The 14,864-nt window shown below is 37.3% G+C and overlaps 2 protein-coding genes across 2 annotated transcripts; both read left to right on the plus strand.

Moving 5' to 3' along the window:
* The first annotated feature begins 1,552 nt into the window (after positions 1–1,552).
* LOC110753678 (acid beta-fructofuranosidase 2, vacuolar-like) lies at positions 1,553–5,409 on the plus strand. Its single transcript, XM_021954620.2, has 6 exons — positions 1,553–2,183; positions 2,945–2,953; positions 3,352–4,208; positions 4,379–4,540; positions 4,636–4,871; positions 4,952–5,409. Exons 1-6 carry the CDS (start codon positions 1,760–1,762, stop codon positions 5,319–5,321), a joined length of 2,058 nt encoding a protein of 685 aa, XP_021810312.2. The 5' UTR covers positions 1,553–1,759; the 3' UTR covers positions 5,322–5,409.
* Positions 5,410–10,333: 4,924 nt separating this feature from the next.
* LOC110753683 (monocopper oxidase-like protein SKU5) lies at positions 10,334–14,647 on the plus strand. Its single transcript, XM_021954626.2, has 9 exons — positions 10,334–10,817; positions 11,123–11,232; positions 11,322–11,592; positions 11,691–11,829; positions 12,437–12,803; positions 13,041–13,406; positions 13,499–13,577; positions 13,957–14,156; positions 14,253–14,647. The coding sequence occupies exons 1-9, from the start codon at positions 10,677–10,679 to the stop codon at positions 14,353–14,355; spliced, it is 1,776 nt and encodes a 591-aa protein (XP_021810318.2). The 5' UTR covers positions 10,334–10,676; the 3' UTR covers positions 14,356–14,647.
* Positions 14,648–14,864: the final 217 nt, after the last annotated feature.

Raw genomic sequence — 14,864 nt, forward strand, 5'->3', positions numbered from 1 at the left:
AGTATTTTTCTTTGTGTAATAAGTTAGTGTCTAAATTTGACCAAAAATTCAATGTGTAAAAATAGTTATATGTATTTGTACTCGAACTACTAAGTCGAGATATGTTACGGTGAAATGAGTGAACGGTTCCTTCCACTTAATACGTGTAGAACTCACAACGTTTTGACGGTTAGATTTCGTCTAGACACGCATGGACGATTTCGCCTAGACAAGTGTGGACGATTGACGCTAGTAAAATTCAGATTTCGTCTAGACACGCATGGACGATTTCGCCTAGACAAGTGTGGACGATTGACGCTAGTAAAATTCAACTGCTTGTGCTTTTCAAAGCTTCATGGGCAAATGGTAGGTGTGCTTTCGTTACAAAAGGAATTTTATTAGCAGTCCTCGGGTTATTGAGAGCTGAAATCAAGTGTTTTTGCCATTTGGAAGAAGAAAAAATAGCAAAAGAAATGATGAATGGTCCAATCAATCTTCCAATCTAACCCTACGTAGTGATTCTGTCGATTGCATTATTGCATGTGGTGGAGGCTGCAAGAGAGCATATGGGGGGTTAGGCTGCAGGCATGTGGAAACATGCAGAATCAACTGGATTAATTATCAATCTCACAAAATTAAGAGTTAGAAAACAAAAGGGTCCTGATCTGGTTTAGGTGGTTTGTCTTGTTCATTTCGGTTTTTTCCACAATAATGCTAATTATTAGTGGGAGACAAAACATTATAATGGGCTTCTTGACAATGGCCAAGGAAACGGGGATCTCAGGCAAGCTGAGTCATCATTTGCTGTCCAATAATTTATTGGATAGGTACGAATTATTAAGGCCACGCCAGGTAGCTGTCACCTTCTAAATCTGAATCTACAAGACTTATATGCATCCATGTTAACCTGAAAACTGCTCAACCAGGTCTTTGGAGCTACCAGTTTAACCAACCAATGGTAAACCTTAATTAGACCTCTCAATAGTTAATTTTAATTAACCCACCCCAACCCAAAAACCAGTAAATTAGATGATCACTCAACTCAATGATACTCTCCCAAAACTTACTAATAACTCACTTTCTGATTTTGATTGAAGAATTATGTATTTATCAATGGCTTACAGTAACTCACACAAATGCGTGATTTGAAAGTAAAATTATACTATCATTCAATACACCAGAAAGAAAAAATCGATTTTAATTCCTTGATTCTCGATTAAAATATCCGATTTATGTGATATGTACTTGACAAGGAATGGGAAACAAAGTCGTGAAATTTTTCTTGGAAAATCACATAGATGAGAGAAATAAAAACTAGGGTAAACTCTAATTGATTGAAAACACTGTGCCACAACAGATTTACCACGTGAGTTACTGCTACTTCACGTTTATTATCCCTAATTAAACATCCCACAAACGCCATTTGCATTGTGAAACAAAGTAACAAAAATGAATCATTATTATTATTAAATAAAAAAAAGTAGCAATTAGAACAAACACCACGAGACTCGCTTCAAACTCTGTTGTCCACTTCTTCAGCACAAAAACAACTCTTTTGTCCACTTGTCCTCTCATGTTCTCCCTTCATGCACATACGCATATAAATAATTAACACAGAACACACATTATTCACTTGTCTGAAAACTCATTACCCAAATCTCAATCTCTCTGTTTTTTCTTTTCTTTTCTGCCAAACGACCCAATTTGAAATGAACAAAACCCATTCCAGTTTGTAGCCAATAATACATCAAGAGCTCAAGCTTAACCCATTCAATCTCATATGGCAGACCCAAGACCTTTTCTTCCATCAGATCCCAATACCCTGCCCTGCACCTACACCCCTCTGTCAAATGGAGCCAACCCGGATGGAGCCCCGGAGACCCGGAAGAGGCACTTGAAGGAGCTCCTAGCAATCTTTTCTGGGTTGCTTATGGTTTCTCTGTTGGTGGTCATTATAAGTGGCAAGGAACCAAATTCCCATAATGCAAGCAACAAACATGAGCCCTTGTTTTTGGCTAAACAACCTCATACAGCAAGCCCCCAGAAATTGAGGCCGGTTTCTCGGGGCGTGCCGGCCGGAGTGTCTGAGAAGATGAACCGGTTAGCCGGGGACGTGGAAGCGCCGGTGTTTCCATGGAACAATAGCATGTTGTCATGGCAGAGAACTGCCTTCCATTTTCAGCCTGAAAAGAATTGGATGAATGGTACGTGCATTTTTTTTTCTTTTTTTCTTTTGATTGGACAAAATGATTGCTTGGTTTTTTATTTTTATTTTTATTTTTTATTTGTGGTTTTAACTTTTGGTCCATAAATGAAATGAAATGGACCATCAAAACACGTGGGTTTGATTGATAAAGGAGAACCTTTCTAGTTGACCCAAAAAAAAAGGGTGAACATTACTTATTATTTTATTTATTTTCTCTATTCATTTGGTTGCAAAAAAGTGATTTTCCACTTTTGTTTAAATTTTTATCTTATGAATAAAGTGATTGTACTTTATTGAAGCACAATTGAAATGAACTTCACGCGCACATCTATACAAATTAGTATGATTTTTGCAGCCAATTTTAAGAATTAGACAAAATAATTATTATGTTACTTTTTTTGATTTGTTATTATGTTACTTTTTAATAATTTAATAACAACTGATAACTTACGACACTTTAGTTTTATTTTTTGAGTATGAGCGATGATCTAAACTATAAAGAGAGAGCGATGATCTAAACTATAAGGAGAGGAGGTTTCTTTGCTTTAACTCCACGAACTTCAATTTTGATAAAATGAACTTTGATAGAAGTTTTTCTTTGCAAGTAATTGTTGCTAAGAAAGTTGTTGCGTGGGTCTATCTAACACTCTCTTCATCTTGTTATTTATTATAATTAAATTACATGTTAACATTTTATTGATTCATTTTTCTTTCTTTATGGTTGGCTTTGACTGGTGACTCTTCTTCGGGCTGCTTCAGATCCCAACGGTAAGCAATCTCTAATTTTCTGTTTATTTACCTGTCAAACTTGTATTCTTCTGACCGTTTGGATTATAATTGCATGATTTAGCCAAATAGTCCGCAGTTAATTTGATCCATTTACACCTCAAATAGTTTGAAGTTTCCATTTTAAAAAATATATACAAAAAAAGTTGCCACCCAACTTTGTAGGACGTATTTGACATTTCAAGAGGCCATGTCAACAAAAGTTGCGTGACACTTTTGCAATCAAACTTTGCCAACTCCATGATGCTGCCATGAACTTCACATGAAAAACAAGAAAATCAAATTAATCAATCCTTGACTTTTTCAATACTAACAACTAAAATAAAATAAAATTATAAACAGTAATTTGTAATTTGTGATTTTTGTTGTTGTTTATACAGGTCCATTATTTTACAAGGGTTGGTACCATTTCTTCTACCAGTACAATCCCAACAAAGCAGTATGGGGAGACATAGTTTGGGGCCATGCTGTGTCCAAGGACTTGATCCATTGGCTTCACCTTCCTCTGGCCATGGTGGCTGATCAGTGGTATGACATCAATGGCGTTTGGACTGGCTCAGCCACCATTCTCCCTGATGGTAAAATTGTCATGCTCTACACTGGTTCAACCAATGAGTCTGTCCAGGTCCAAAACCTTGCATATCCTGCTGATCACTCTGACCCTCTCCTCCTCAACTGGGTCAAGTACTCAGGCAACCCGGTCTTAGTCCCACCCCCGGGCATCGGGTACAAGGACTTCCGGGACCCTACCACGGCATGGTTCACGTCACAGGGCAAATGGCGGATCACCATTGGGTCCAAGCTTAACAAAACTGGGATATCTTTGGTTTATGACACTAAGGACTTCAAAACCTATGAGCTTCTGAATGGGGTGCTTCATGCTGTCCCTGGGACTGGAATGTGGGAGTGTGTGGATTTTTATCCAGTGTCGAAAACCAGTGACAAGGGATTGGATACTTCTGTGAACGGGCCTGATGTGAAGCATGTGGTCAAGGCTAGCCTTGATGATGATAGGAATGATTACTATGCGTTCGGGACTTATGATGAGAAGACTGGCAAATGGGTTCCTGATAACCAAAAGATTGATGTTGGTATTGGAATTAGGTATGATTATGGCAAATTCTATGCCTCCAAGACTTTCTATGACCAAAACAAGGGAAGGAGAGTGTTGTGGGGTTGGATTGGAGAGTCTGATAGTGAAAATGCTGATGTCCAAAAGGGATGGGCCTCTCTTCAGGTACATTTGGTCAATTATATGAATTTACAGTATCTGATACATTGTCAATATTGCGAACACCATATCGAACAATTGTTGTGATAGATTGGTACTCGGTACCAAACACTCTTTTCTCTTTGCACATGTATCTTTAGTTGGAGTTACAATGTTTGTGGAATAACTATATGCAGGGAATTCCAAGAACAGTTTTGTTTGACCAGAAGACTGGAAGTAACCTACTTCAATGGCCGGTGGAGGAGATTGAGACGTTGAGATTGAGCAGCAAGGATTTCAACAAGGTAGAGGTCAAGGCAGGGTCTGTGGTGCCACTTCAAGTTGGCCCAGCCACACAGGTTTGTGCATTCTCCGTTCTTATTTATATTTTATGCTAATATTGGCACATTTTGGAGGGCATTTCTCAGAAGAAAAATGCATGTCAATGTAACAGTTGGACATTGTTGCTGAGTTTGAGTTGGACAAGAAGGTTTTAGAGAGCGTAGCTGAATCGAATGAAGCCTTCAGTTGCAATACCAGCGGCGGGGCTGCCAAACGCGGTGCTTTGGGACCCTTTGGTCTTCTTGTTCTTGCAGATGAGAGCCTCACAGAGCAGACTCCTGTCTACTTCTATGTTGCCAAAGGACCTGGTGGCATTGTCGACACTTTCTTCTGTGCTGATCAAACAAGGTAAGCTTTTCATCAGAAAACATTCTTGTGTAAATGCGGAGTTCAAATTCACAGTCTGACAACGTACGCATATGTTACAGGTCTTCTGTGGCAAATGATGTTCGTAAAGAAATTACTGGTAGCTATATTCCAGTACTAAAGGATGAGAAATTATCAGTGAGGATACTGGTTGACCATTCGATTGTGGAAAGCTTTGCTCAAGGTGGAAGAACAACCATCACAAATCGGATTTACCCAACCAAGGCAATTTATGGGGCTGCTAGGCTATTTGTGTTCAACAACGCCACAGAGACCAGTGTTACAGCATCCATCAAAGTATGGCAGTTGAACTCTGCTTTCATACGCCCATACTACCAGGACGAAACCAGCCTCGCAAGCTTCAACCATGTTACATTTATCAAATTGATTGCCCCATTCTTCATTTTTTTTACTTTATTTTTTGTTAGATAGGGAAGCTATTCGATTTCAATTTCGTCCATGGAATCACATTTATTTTTATTCTTTTCCAGAGTTCAATTTCAATACCAGTTTCCTACAATTGAATTGCTGATAACTTGATGTCAACAAGTTCAGAACTCTATTGGTTTGTTTTTGGTGAGAATGGAGGCCTAGATCTCTGTTCAATGTTCATTCTACAGGCGCAAGAGTAGGATCCAACGGCCATTGGCGTTCAATTCATTTATCAACTATGCCAAATCAATCCACCACATTAGGAGATTAATTATGGGGAAAATGTAATGATATAGTGGGGCTACACTATATTATTTAATTTATCTAATCAAATGTTCTCTTGTTAGACAATCCAACTGTTCTAATGTTCCGTTAGAACTCACAGACTGACAACATAACACTTTGTAAACTTTAACTCAAGTGACATGAGATTCAAACTCGGAGTCTGACAACATAACACTCCGTACATTTTAACTCAAGTGTCACGAAGAAGAAATTGGTAATGAGGGCCATGTTGGGCTCCAATATAATCACAGAGGAGGACTTGAGGCTTGAAAGCCCAATTTGAAAACTGGGTTGTTATACCTGATTGATGGGCCCAGGTCCCAAAGAAAGACCAGGAATATGATCTTCTCATCAACATTTAGCAACATTGAAAATCGTGGCTGTAGACAAGGTCATATCATATCCATAGCACAGATTTCTTCTCTGCAAAATGAGGGACCACAAGGATTAAATTTCCTTTGTGGTCCAAGAACCTTGAATTTTTTTGGCGTGAAAGACGTCAAATAAAAGGTATAATCCAACTGCATATGATGTTGTTTGACCAATTTACTGTAATCCTAAATGGTGCCAATTCTTTATACGAACATCCATGATGAAAAAAAACACACTTATGCCTTTCTCTTTACATTTTCTTTGTATATTACACCCTCTATTATATTTTGAACTATAATTTTTCAGTCTTTGTTAGAGCATTTCCACTCATTTGCCATAATAATAGGTAAGGGGAGGTAAGGGTTGTTACCATTCACATGAATGGTATATGTCCTAGCAATTTTTTTTGTTGGTTTTCCACCCATTGCCATTGCAACCACTATTCACATGAGATATGAGAAGATGAATTTGTATAGAGTTTTGGTATGGGAAGTGAAGAATATGGCTAGGTATTTATAAATTTTTGGTATTTTTTTCAAATTTTTTGTTATTTAAATTGGCTGCTAATGTCAACATTAGGTTAGCATGCCCATGCAAATCTTGCCTTTAGACTTGCCCAAGTTGGTGGAGCCCAGCTCTTGCCCTGGCAAAGACTCAGGCGCTGGAAACACATTTGGGGGCCTAAAGGGCCTCTTGTCCGAGCTGGGGCCTCTCGGTGGAAATGTTCTTAGATTGTAAATATCCATGTTGGATAAACAATATTGATTTTTACATACCAAATCTTTAATTTGGACACTTGTAGTCAACATAGAAAACCAAAAAAAATTGAATTTTCACCAATTTTCTTTTGAGTAAACATCTTGACTTGGCTATGCAATTTATGTTTAATAAATTTTTAGTGGCTTATTGTATGTTATGGGTTGTTTATTGGTGGCTCTTTTTATGCACATGTTGTAGTTTATAAGTTCTACTTGTGAATCAACATCTTAATTAGAATATGAACTCACGAATACCTTGTTTCCAAGACGAGTTCTACTCGTGAGTTTTTAACAATGTATTCGTTGCTTTGAATTAAGGAGACCGCATTATTGTACGGCATGCCACTTATATTAGAAAAATGAGACATAATATGGTACAATAATGTGATCCCCTATAATTTTCCTTTCACATTTTGCCTAGCTTATGCATACTCTTGTTCTTTTCATAGTTGATCATAATAACTTAATACTCAAAAAAACTGGCCTAATTATTGATGGGGGGGCCTGTTAGAACCAAATCCAGCTGGATTTCACATTGTGCCTAGCCGATCATAATAATTCATTACCCAAATCACCACGTCTCTTTAATTAGTATATCTTTCTAAAACAATATATATTCCATCATTCTGGTTGGACCATTGCCTTTCAAACTGTCCCTTCATTTCATCATATCCTTGTTTTCTTTTTGTGACACATAATCTTTCGTTTTAGAAACCAACCCACTTCTATATAAATATTCTAGCGTGCATGCATGAGCAGCTAGCTTATTATACAAGTCAAATACCTCCAAGACCAAGAGAAAGTTTTCTTGTCTAATATAATCAGGGACGGACCCAGGATTTGAAAATAAGGTGGGTTAAATTTATCTTATATACAAACTTAGAAAACTTGACAGTACGAGTGAATTTCATTGAAGTATGAATTTTAAGGTCATTTAGTAATTACATGATAAACTTCTCCATGAAAGGAAAAAACTGAAAGCATTTATTATTCATTACAAAAGAAGAAAAAAAAAACTAAATCATTTTAATTCATCCAAGCCAACTTGGAAAATAAAAATGAGAAGAAGTAGCCAAAACTTATATATAAAAAAATGAATTGATGTTTTATGTACAGTGGAAGGTAAATGGTTTTTTTTTTGGACAGAAAAAAGTAAAGGATGTTTGCTAGGAATGTGTGTTTTATGAAAAAGATTGAGTAATAAATATTAATTAACTAAAGAAAAAAAACAAGGAGATTTTCTGTGGGTGGGGATCACATCAAGTTGCCTGGACTATAGCCAATGTTAGCATGGACGTAGGTCCGTCCTTGAATATAATTATATACATATAAACAAAGCTTTATATAAATATAATTTGCTTGATCTTGTTTTCTCTTTTAAAAAGGAATGCTGGTGGTGGATATTGTTTGGTCCCTACCTGCCAGAATGCGGTTTCGCCCTCCGTTTTCGTCTTCCTCTCTATTCATTGCTTTGAGCATGAGGAGGAGATCCCACACAGCTCATGCCCATTAACAAAGTATATCTTTCGCGTTGGAATTTTGCTGCAGCATCATTTTCCCATTGGTGTTTTTCGGGTATGTAGGGTTCTTCATTTGTCATCGTCCTGGGCCTTGAAAAACTCAGAACCGGTTATAACACTAGATTGGAGCAAGAATTTCAAATGGCATAAATAGGAGTTCTTGATGAAAGTTAATTGTGTAGATATGCATTATTATTTGTTAGATCAAACACTACCTAAACTCGTAATTAAATTAATAGGACTAGCACTTATTTTGCAATTACATTGCCTGCATAATTAGGTGATGCTATGCTTATACTTATTTGGCATAACCCTACTGGTTCTATTTTTTTTTTAAAAAGCCCTTATTAGGTTGGGTCTCATCGCACGTGGCAATCCAAGTGGGTGATAAAAGTACCCCTAACCTAAGGCCCCTGCCCCAACCACAACTTCAAGGACCAGAGCCACTTTTTTATATATTTTATTTTATATATTTATGCTTATACTCACTCTGCTGCTGGGCCCAGTTTTTTTTCTTTTCTTTTCCACGCTCAAAAAGCCCAAAACGAATTTGGCATCTCGAGGTAAATCCACTGGACAAATTTCAGGTTTCAAATTTAAAAGCGCATACAATATTATTATTTTTGGGTAGATAAGAAGTTGACTCTATTTCTACAACTTCAATGTTTTTGGTTTTACTGCCACCTCTAACTGGTGAGCTACCTAATGTCTTAATGGTAGGATTTCAAAACCCGTTGGAAGCACTTTGTGGTTAAGGGCAAACCGAATCCCGAGCGAGAATTAAACCCAGCCTTCAAATGTGGGGACACCTCGTAATATTTACAAAAAAAAAACACTGATAATTTAATTTAATTACATTATTGTGAATTGTATCCTTTGATTTTTTTTATTTTTTTTAAAAGAAACAAGTATCTTTCGAAATGAAGATGTTAAATAACACTATCAAAAGGCGACACGCATATTATCAAGAGAATTTTCTTTGTAATTAGTCTCAATCAAAATAAGAGAATTAGTCCCATATTATTTTGATTGAGCCTAAGTTTAATTGGTTAGACCAATTATTTTATTTTGCCATCAATCAAAACGCCAATTAGAATTTCTGCTTCCAAACAAAAGAAAGAACCTACATTAGAATTAAATGACTATTGTGAAGAGATCTCAAATTAAAATAGAAAGTGCAGTCAAACCATATGAAGAATCTCTTTGAGTTGGTAACAAAAATCATTTGAGTTCAGATAGCCCATATTAGATCAGATCAAGAGCTCTGATATCAAATGACAGAACCCTAAAGCAGATAAGAAAAAAAAATTGAAATCAAAGGAAATTAACTCAATTCATTTCATCCATAATTCCTCCAATAAAGACTCATAACTAGATGAAAACAAAAAGTAACAAGAAGCTTCTCAGAAACTCCCAACAAATAACCTACAAGCTTATCCATATGTTTCTTGTCAAGAGATATGCAGGGCCTCCATAATTACTTGTCACCACCACCCATATAAAGGAAACACTTCTCCTCATAAGCGTTTTTAGTAATATCATTTTCATTAAAAATGTTGAAATTTTCATACGAAATTCAAGTGCTTTTACTTCTAGTAAGTACTTCTATGACCCAAAAGCCCTTCTAAATTTTTTCGTCGAGCATGATCAAGAGTGCTTTTAGTTATCAAAAATCACTTTTAACCTCTCTTAAAGCGCTCTCAATCAACCCCTAAGTAGAAGTTGCTATTCTTGAAAACGTATTAAGAATCAAACGGTCATCAGCTGTTGTAATCCTACCAGCACTACCCCACCCTACATTGAAAGGAGGCCCCATTTGTGGGCAGTGGCTCATGGCTGGCAATCATGTGGCGCTTTCACAGAGAGATCTAAACGTTGTAACCATTTCTGATTTTTTATTTGTTCAAGAGAGACAAGAGTCAAAAATGAATGTGGGTGTTAGTTGGTTATGGGGTGAGAGAGCGTGAGAAGTTCAAACTGTGAACTGGCTACTGGCTGTCACTCCCTCTTTCCTCACATACTTTCTGTCTCTAAAAATGCTTACTTTTATCTCTCTTGCTCGCATGGATGATGACTGGTTACCGACAAAAGCTTAGCTTGGGATCAGACCTCAAAACCAACCAATCTTCTCTGTCTCTCTCTCTCTCTCTCTCTCTTACTCTTTTATTTTAACTAAACCCATAAACCAGCACTACCCAACACACTCACACAAGGTAAAGAAAAAAGAGCCGTTCTCTCTGTTTCTCCTCTGTCTCACACTCTCTCTCTACTCTCCACCGTTTTTCTCTCTAGAGGCTTTGCTTTGTCCTTGTTCCTGTTCCTGTTCCTTCTTTCTCTTTGTGATAATGTAAATCAAACAAAAGCTAAGGAAAAAAATATTGGCTTTTGATTTGTGAAAAAAACAGTCTAAAGTCCTGGAAATGGCTTCTTTGAGCTTCTTAGTTGTGTTTCTTGTCCACATTTGCTTATTTGCGAGCTTTTCTTCTGCTGAGGATCCAAATATTTACCACCAGTTTGAGGTCTCTTACATCACTGCTTCTCCTCTGGGTGTCCCTCAACAGGTATGTTCCTCTTAATTCTTATATCTCTCTCCTTCTACTTCTGTAGCTGCATTCTGTCTCTAGATTATGCACTTTCTCTTGCTACTTTTAGCTAATCTTTTTGTTGTGGATGTGGGTCTGCTCGTTTTTCATGAATGGCAAATGGGTTTGCTTTAGATTTCATAAAGTTGGAATCTTTATCTTCAGATCTGTTAAATCTGAGCTTAGTGTATTAGTTGTATAAACTTACAGTGATGTCAAGTGCTGAGGTTAGACTGAGTATTAAAGGTTTTAGTAATTCTTTCTAAATTTGCATTGCCTTGCAGGTTATTGCCATTAATGGAAAGTTTCCAGGTCCTACTATCAATGTAACTACTAACAACAATGTCATTGTCAATGTTCGGAACAAATTGGACGAGAATCTCCTCATTACTTGGTAGGATTTACTGTAATGTGCACATGAATTTCAAGCAGATAACTTATTATACATGGATTCCGTTATCTGAATTTGGATTTGTTCAACAGGGCTGGAATTCAGCAACGCCGTAGTTCATGGCAAGATGGGGTTCCTGGAACCAATTGTCCAATTCCGCCAAAGTGGAATTGGACTTACAATTTTCAGGTTAAGGATCAGATTGGGAGCTTCTTTTACTTTCCTTCTCTTAATCTTCAGAGAGCATCTGGAGGATTTGGTGGCTTTATTATAAATAACCGGGCTATAATTCCCATTCCTTTTGCAACCCCAGATGGGGATATAACCATTTTGATTGGTGACTGGTACACAAGAAACCATACGGTTAGTACTTAGTGAAATTTTGTACTTCCTTCCTAAGTACAGGTTTGAGATTAGTGTGTAACATGTTTAATGATGATGGTTCCTTTTCTGGAATGTAGGCTTTGAGAAAGGCCCTTGATGCCGGGAAAGACCTCGGGATACCAGATGGTGTTCTTATCAATGGGAAAGGCCCTTACCAATACAACAATACACTTGTTCCGGACGGCATCGATTATGAAACATTTGAAGTAAAACCAGGTAAACAATTTTAGCAAACTATTTATGTAAAATCATGTGCTAAAAAATGTTCAACTTTTGAATGTTGTAAGTCAGAATTTGGAATTGATCTGCGCATGTCATTTCAAATGAATATGTCGTGAGCTGCCAGACACAGATAAATATGTTAATTATACCATGCTATGCAGGCTGTTCGATTTTATTTTGGAGTAGTAATCATACTCATACTAGCATTTAAAACCGTATCTGGAAAATTAGTCAGAATAGATAATGTTCGTTCCATACACATGAAACGATTGCTTTTGCACCGCAGTTTGCTTCATTTACTCGTTGGTATGAGATCATTGCCAATTGGTGTCAGGTGTGAAAGCATAAGACTTGCTCGTCAATAATAATTAGGTTATTAGTGGGAAAGGATTCATGACTTTATATATGTTTTTTTTTGGAGTTGCATAGCATTTCACTGAATATAACATGATGGGGCTTTATAATTCACATCTAAGGATAAAGAGTTGGCAAGTCATTTCTTATGGCAATAAGTCATTTCGATAATGTTGTTTCTGTGAACTTGTGGACTTTTAGCTGAATTCCTCCATACTTCCAATGACCATGACGTAATATTGGACAGGTAAAACCTACCGTCTTCGTGTCCACAATGTTGGGGTGTCAAGTACTCTAAATTTCAGGATCCAGAACCATAATCTTCTTCTAGCAGAGTCAGAGGGATCATATACAGTGCAACAAAATTATACAAGCTTAGATATACACGTCGGGCAATCTTTTTCTTTTCTGGTAACCATGGATCAGAATGCAAGTTCTGATTATTACGTTGTAGCAAGTGCTAGATTTGTGAATGAGACACACTGGAAAAAAGTTACTGGAGTTGCAATCCTGCACTATACTAATTCTAAAGGAAAAGCAGCTGGCCCCCTTCCAGAGGCACCAAATGATGAATTTGACAAAACCTACTCAATGAACCAGGCAAGATCAATCAGGTTTGTTCTCTGTTCATCTTTTTGTATTAAAATTCAGTGCCACCTTTTTTAAGCTCATGAGATTTCCAGGGTTGGGATGTTTGTGTATCCATAAATTCTGTGTTCACTAATGGGGAAAAAACATTGGACCTATGTGTATGAGTTTTTAGCGGACACTATGATAGAAATTGAAGAATTTCCTGACTGGTTTATCCATATAAAATCTCTTTCTGAAACATTTCTGGAAATTTTTTGCAGATGGAATGTATCAGCTAGTGGTGCACGCCCTAATCCACAGGGGTCTTTTAGATACGGCTCAATCAATGTAACTGATGTTTATGTGTTGAAAAACAAGCCACCTGTAGTGATCAATGGGAGACGCCGGACAACACTCAGCGGAATCTCATTTGCAAATCCTTCTACGCCAATCAGGCTTGCTGATGAGTTCAAAGTGAAGGATGTTTATAAGCTTGACTTCCCAACTAGGCCACTTACGGGAGCACCCAGACTGGAAACATCTGTGATTAATGGAACATATAGAGGATTTATAGAAATTATACTACAGAACAATGACACCAAGATGCAGAGCTACCATGTAAATGGATATGCATTTTTTGTTGTCGGGTAGGAATTTTTGTACTTTATTGCGTCAAGCATGTCTAAGTAAGAATTTATTTCCCCCTCAGTGGTTTTAACATGCATTGATTTAATTGCAGGATGGACTATGGTGACTGGACAGAGAATAGCAGGGGCACATATAATAAATGGGATGGGATAGCCCGGTCCACAATACAGGTATATTTCTGCTTTAATCTTACTTCGGTCCTCCTAAACTTTTCCTAGTTTGCCTGTCAACTTGTTCTTTCTGATTCGTAATAATTCCTTGCAAATATGTCAGTTGGACTTACTTACTGTCACAGAATTGGCAGGCATGTTTTTGTGTTAATAAGCATGTTCTTGTTCATGTTGCTCACTTCATCAAGGGTGCTGACTGGCTGTCAACCTTTTAAGCTGTTTTGCTTTATTTGTTCCAACGGAAATAGGCATGCTTATCTAATAAACATGCAATAGCTGCTGATGCCCAACACTTAAATAGATGTAAATATTTGTAATGTAGTAAAGTCTTGACTCTCTCTCTCTCTCTCTCTCTCTCTCTCTCTCTCTCTCTCGTTAGGTTTATCCTGGGGCATGGACAGCAATCTTGATATCTCTGGACAATGTTGGAGTCTGGAACATTAGAGCTGAAAACCTCGACTCATGGTATCTTGGCCAAGAAACTTATATCAAAGTTTTCAATCCAGAAGCAACTAACAAAACTGAGTTGCCTCTACCAGACAATGCCCTATTTTGTGGCGCCCTCAGCAAAATGCAGAAGTATGTTCTGTGGTCCATATGTACTAAACATCTCAACTTGTTAATGAGTAGCACAAAATATCAATTCTGATTATACATTTCACTTTTGCTTTTCAGGCCAGAAGATATCTCTTCGGCAACGTCAATCACTATCAATGAATCAAAGTTGTTCTTCACGCTGCTGATGATCATCTGCACTTTGATCCCCATTTTCTACTAGAGGTTTTGGTTTTCCAGAGCCAGTGCCCCTTCTATGTTTGTCGGAGCCTGGTTTCTTAGTGAGAGGTTTGTGGATGAGTGCTTAGGTTTGTAAGTTTAGGTTTGTTGATATAAATCTTTAGTAAGTTTGACATTCTTTTCTTCTTTTTTTCATTTCGTTTTCGAATGTTCTCAATGCTCCACGGCTTCCTCGTTTAATTTTATCGGGATTTATAATTCTTTTATTACCTATTTAACTTATGTACTATTGACAATTAATTCATCAATTCAATACAATGCAACTTCCTACTTTACATCACTGCTGCATTTCAAATTGCTGAAGAGAAGATATGATAATGTTTGTACATTTTTGGCCTCTCCTATATAAGGTATTTGAAATGTACTGGACCTTGAAGATCCCCCCCAATGTCCCTGAGTTAGGAGGAAGTGGGATCTTTGGCTTTGGCTGGGTCACGGATCTGTTTCTGATATTTTGTTGTGGCTTGAGTTTTGTGGTCCTGGGATGTTTGA

Source organism: Prunus avium, chromosome 5 (genome assembly GCF_965620075.1).
Source record: "Prunus avium chromosome 5, drPruAviu1.hap1.1, whole genome shotgun sequence".
Lineage (NCBI taxonomy): Eukaryota > Viridiplantae > Streptophyta > Magnoliopsida > Rosales > Rosaceae > Prunus > Prunus avium.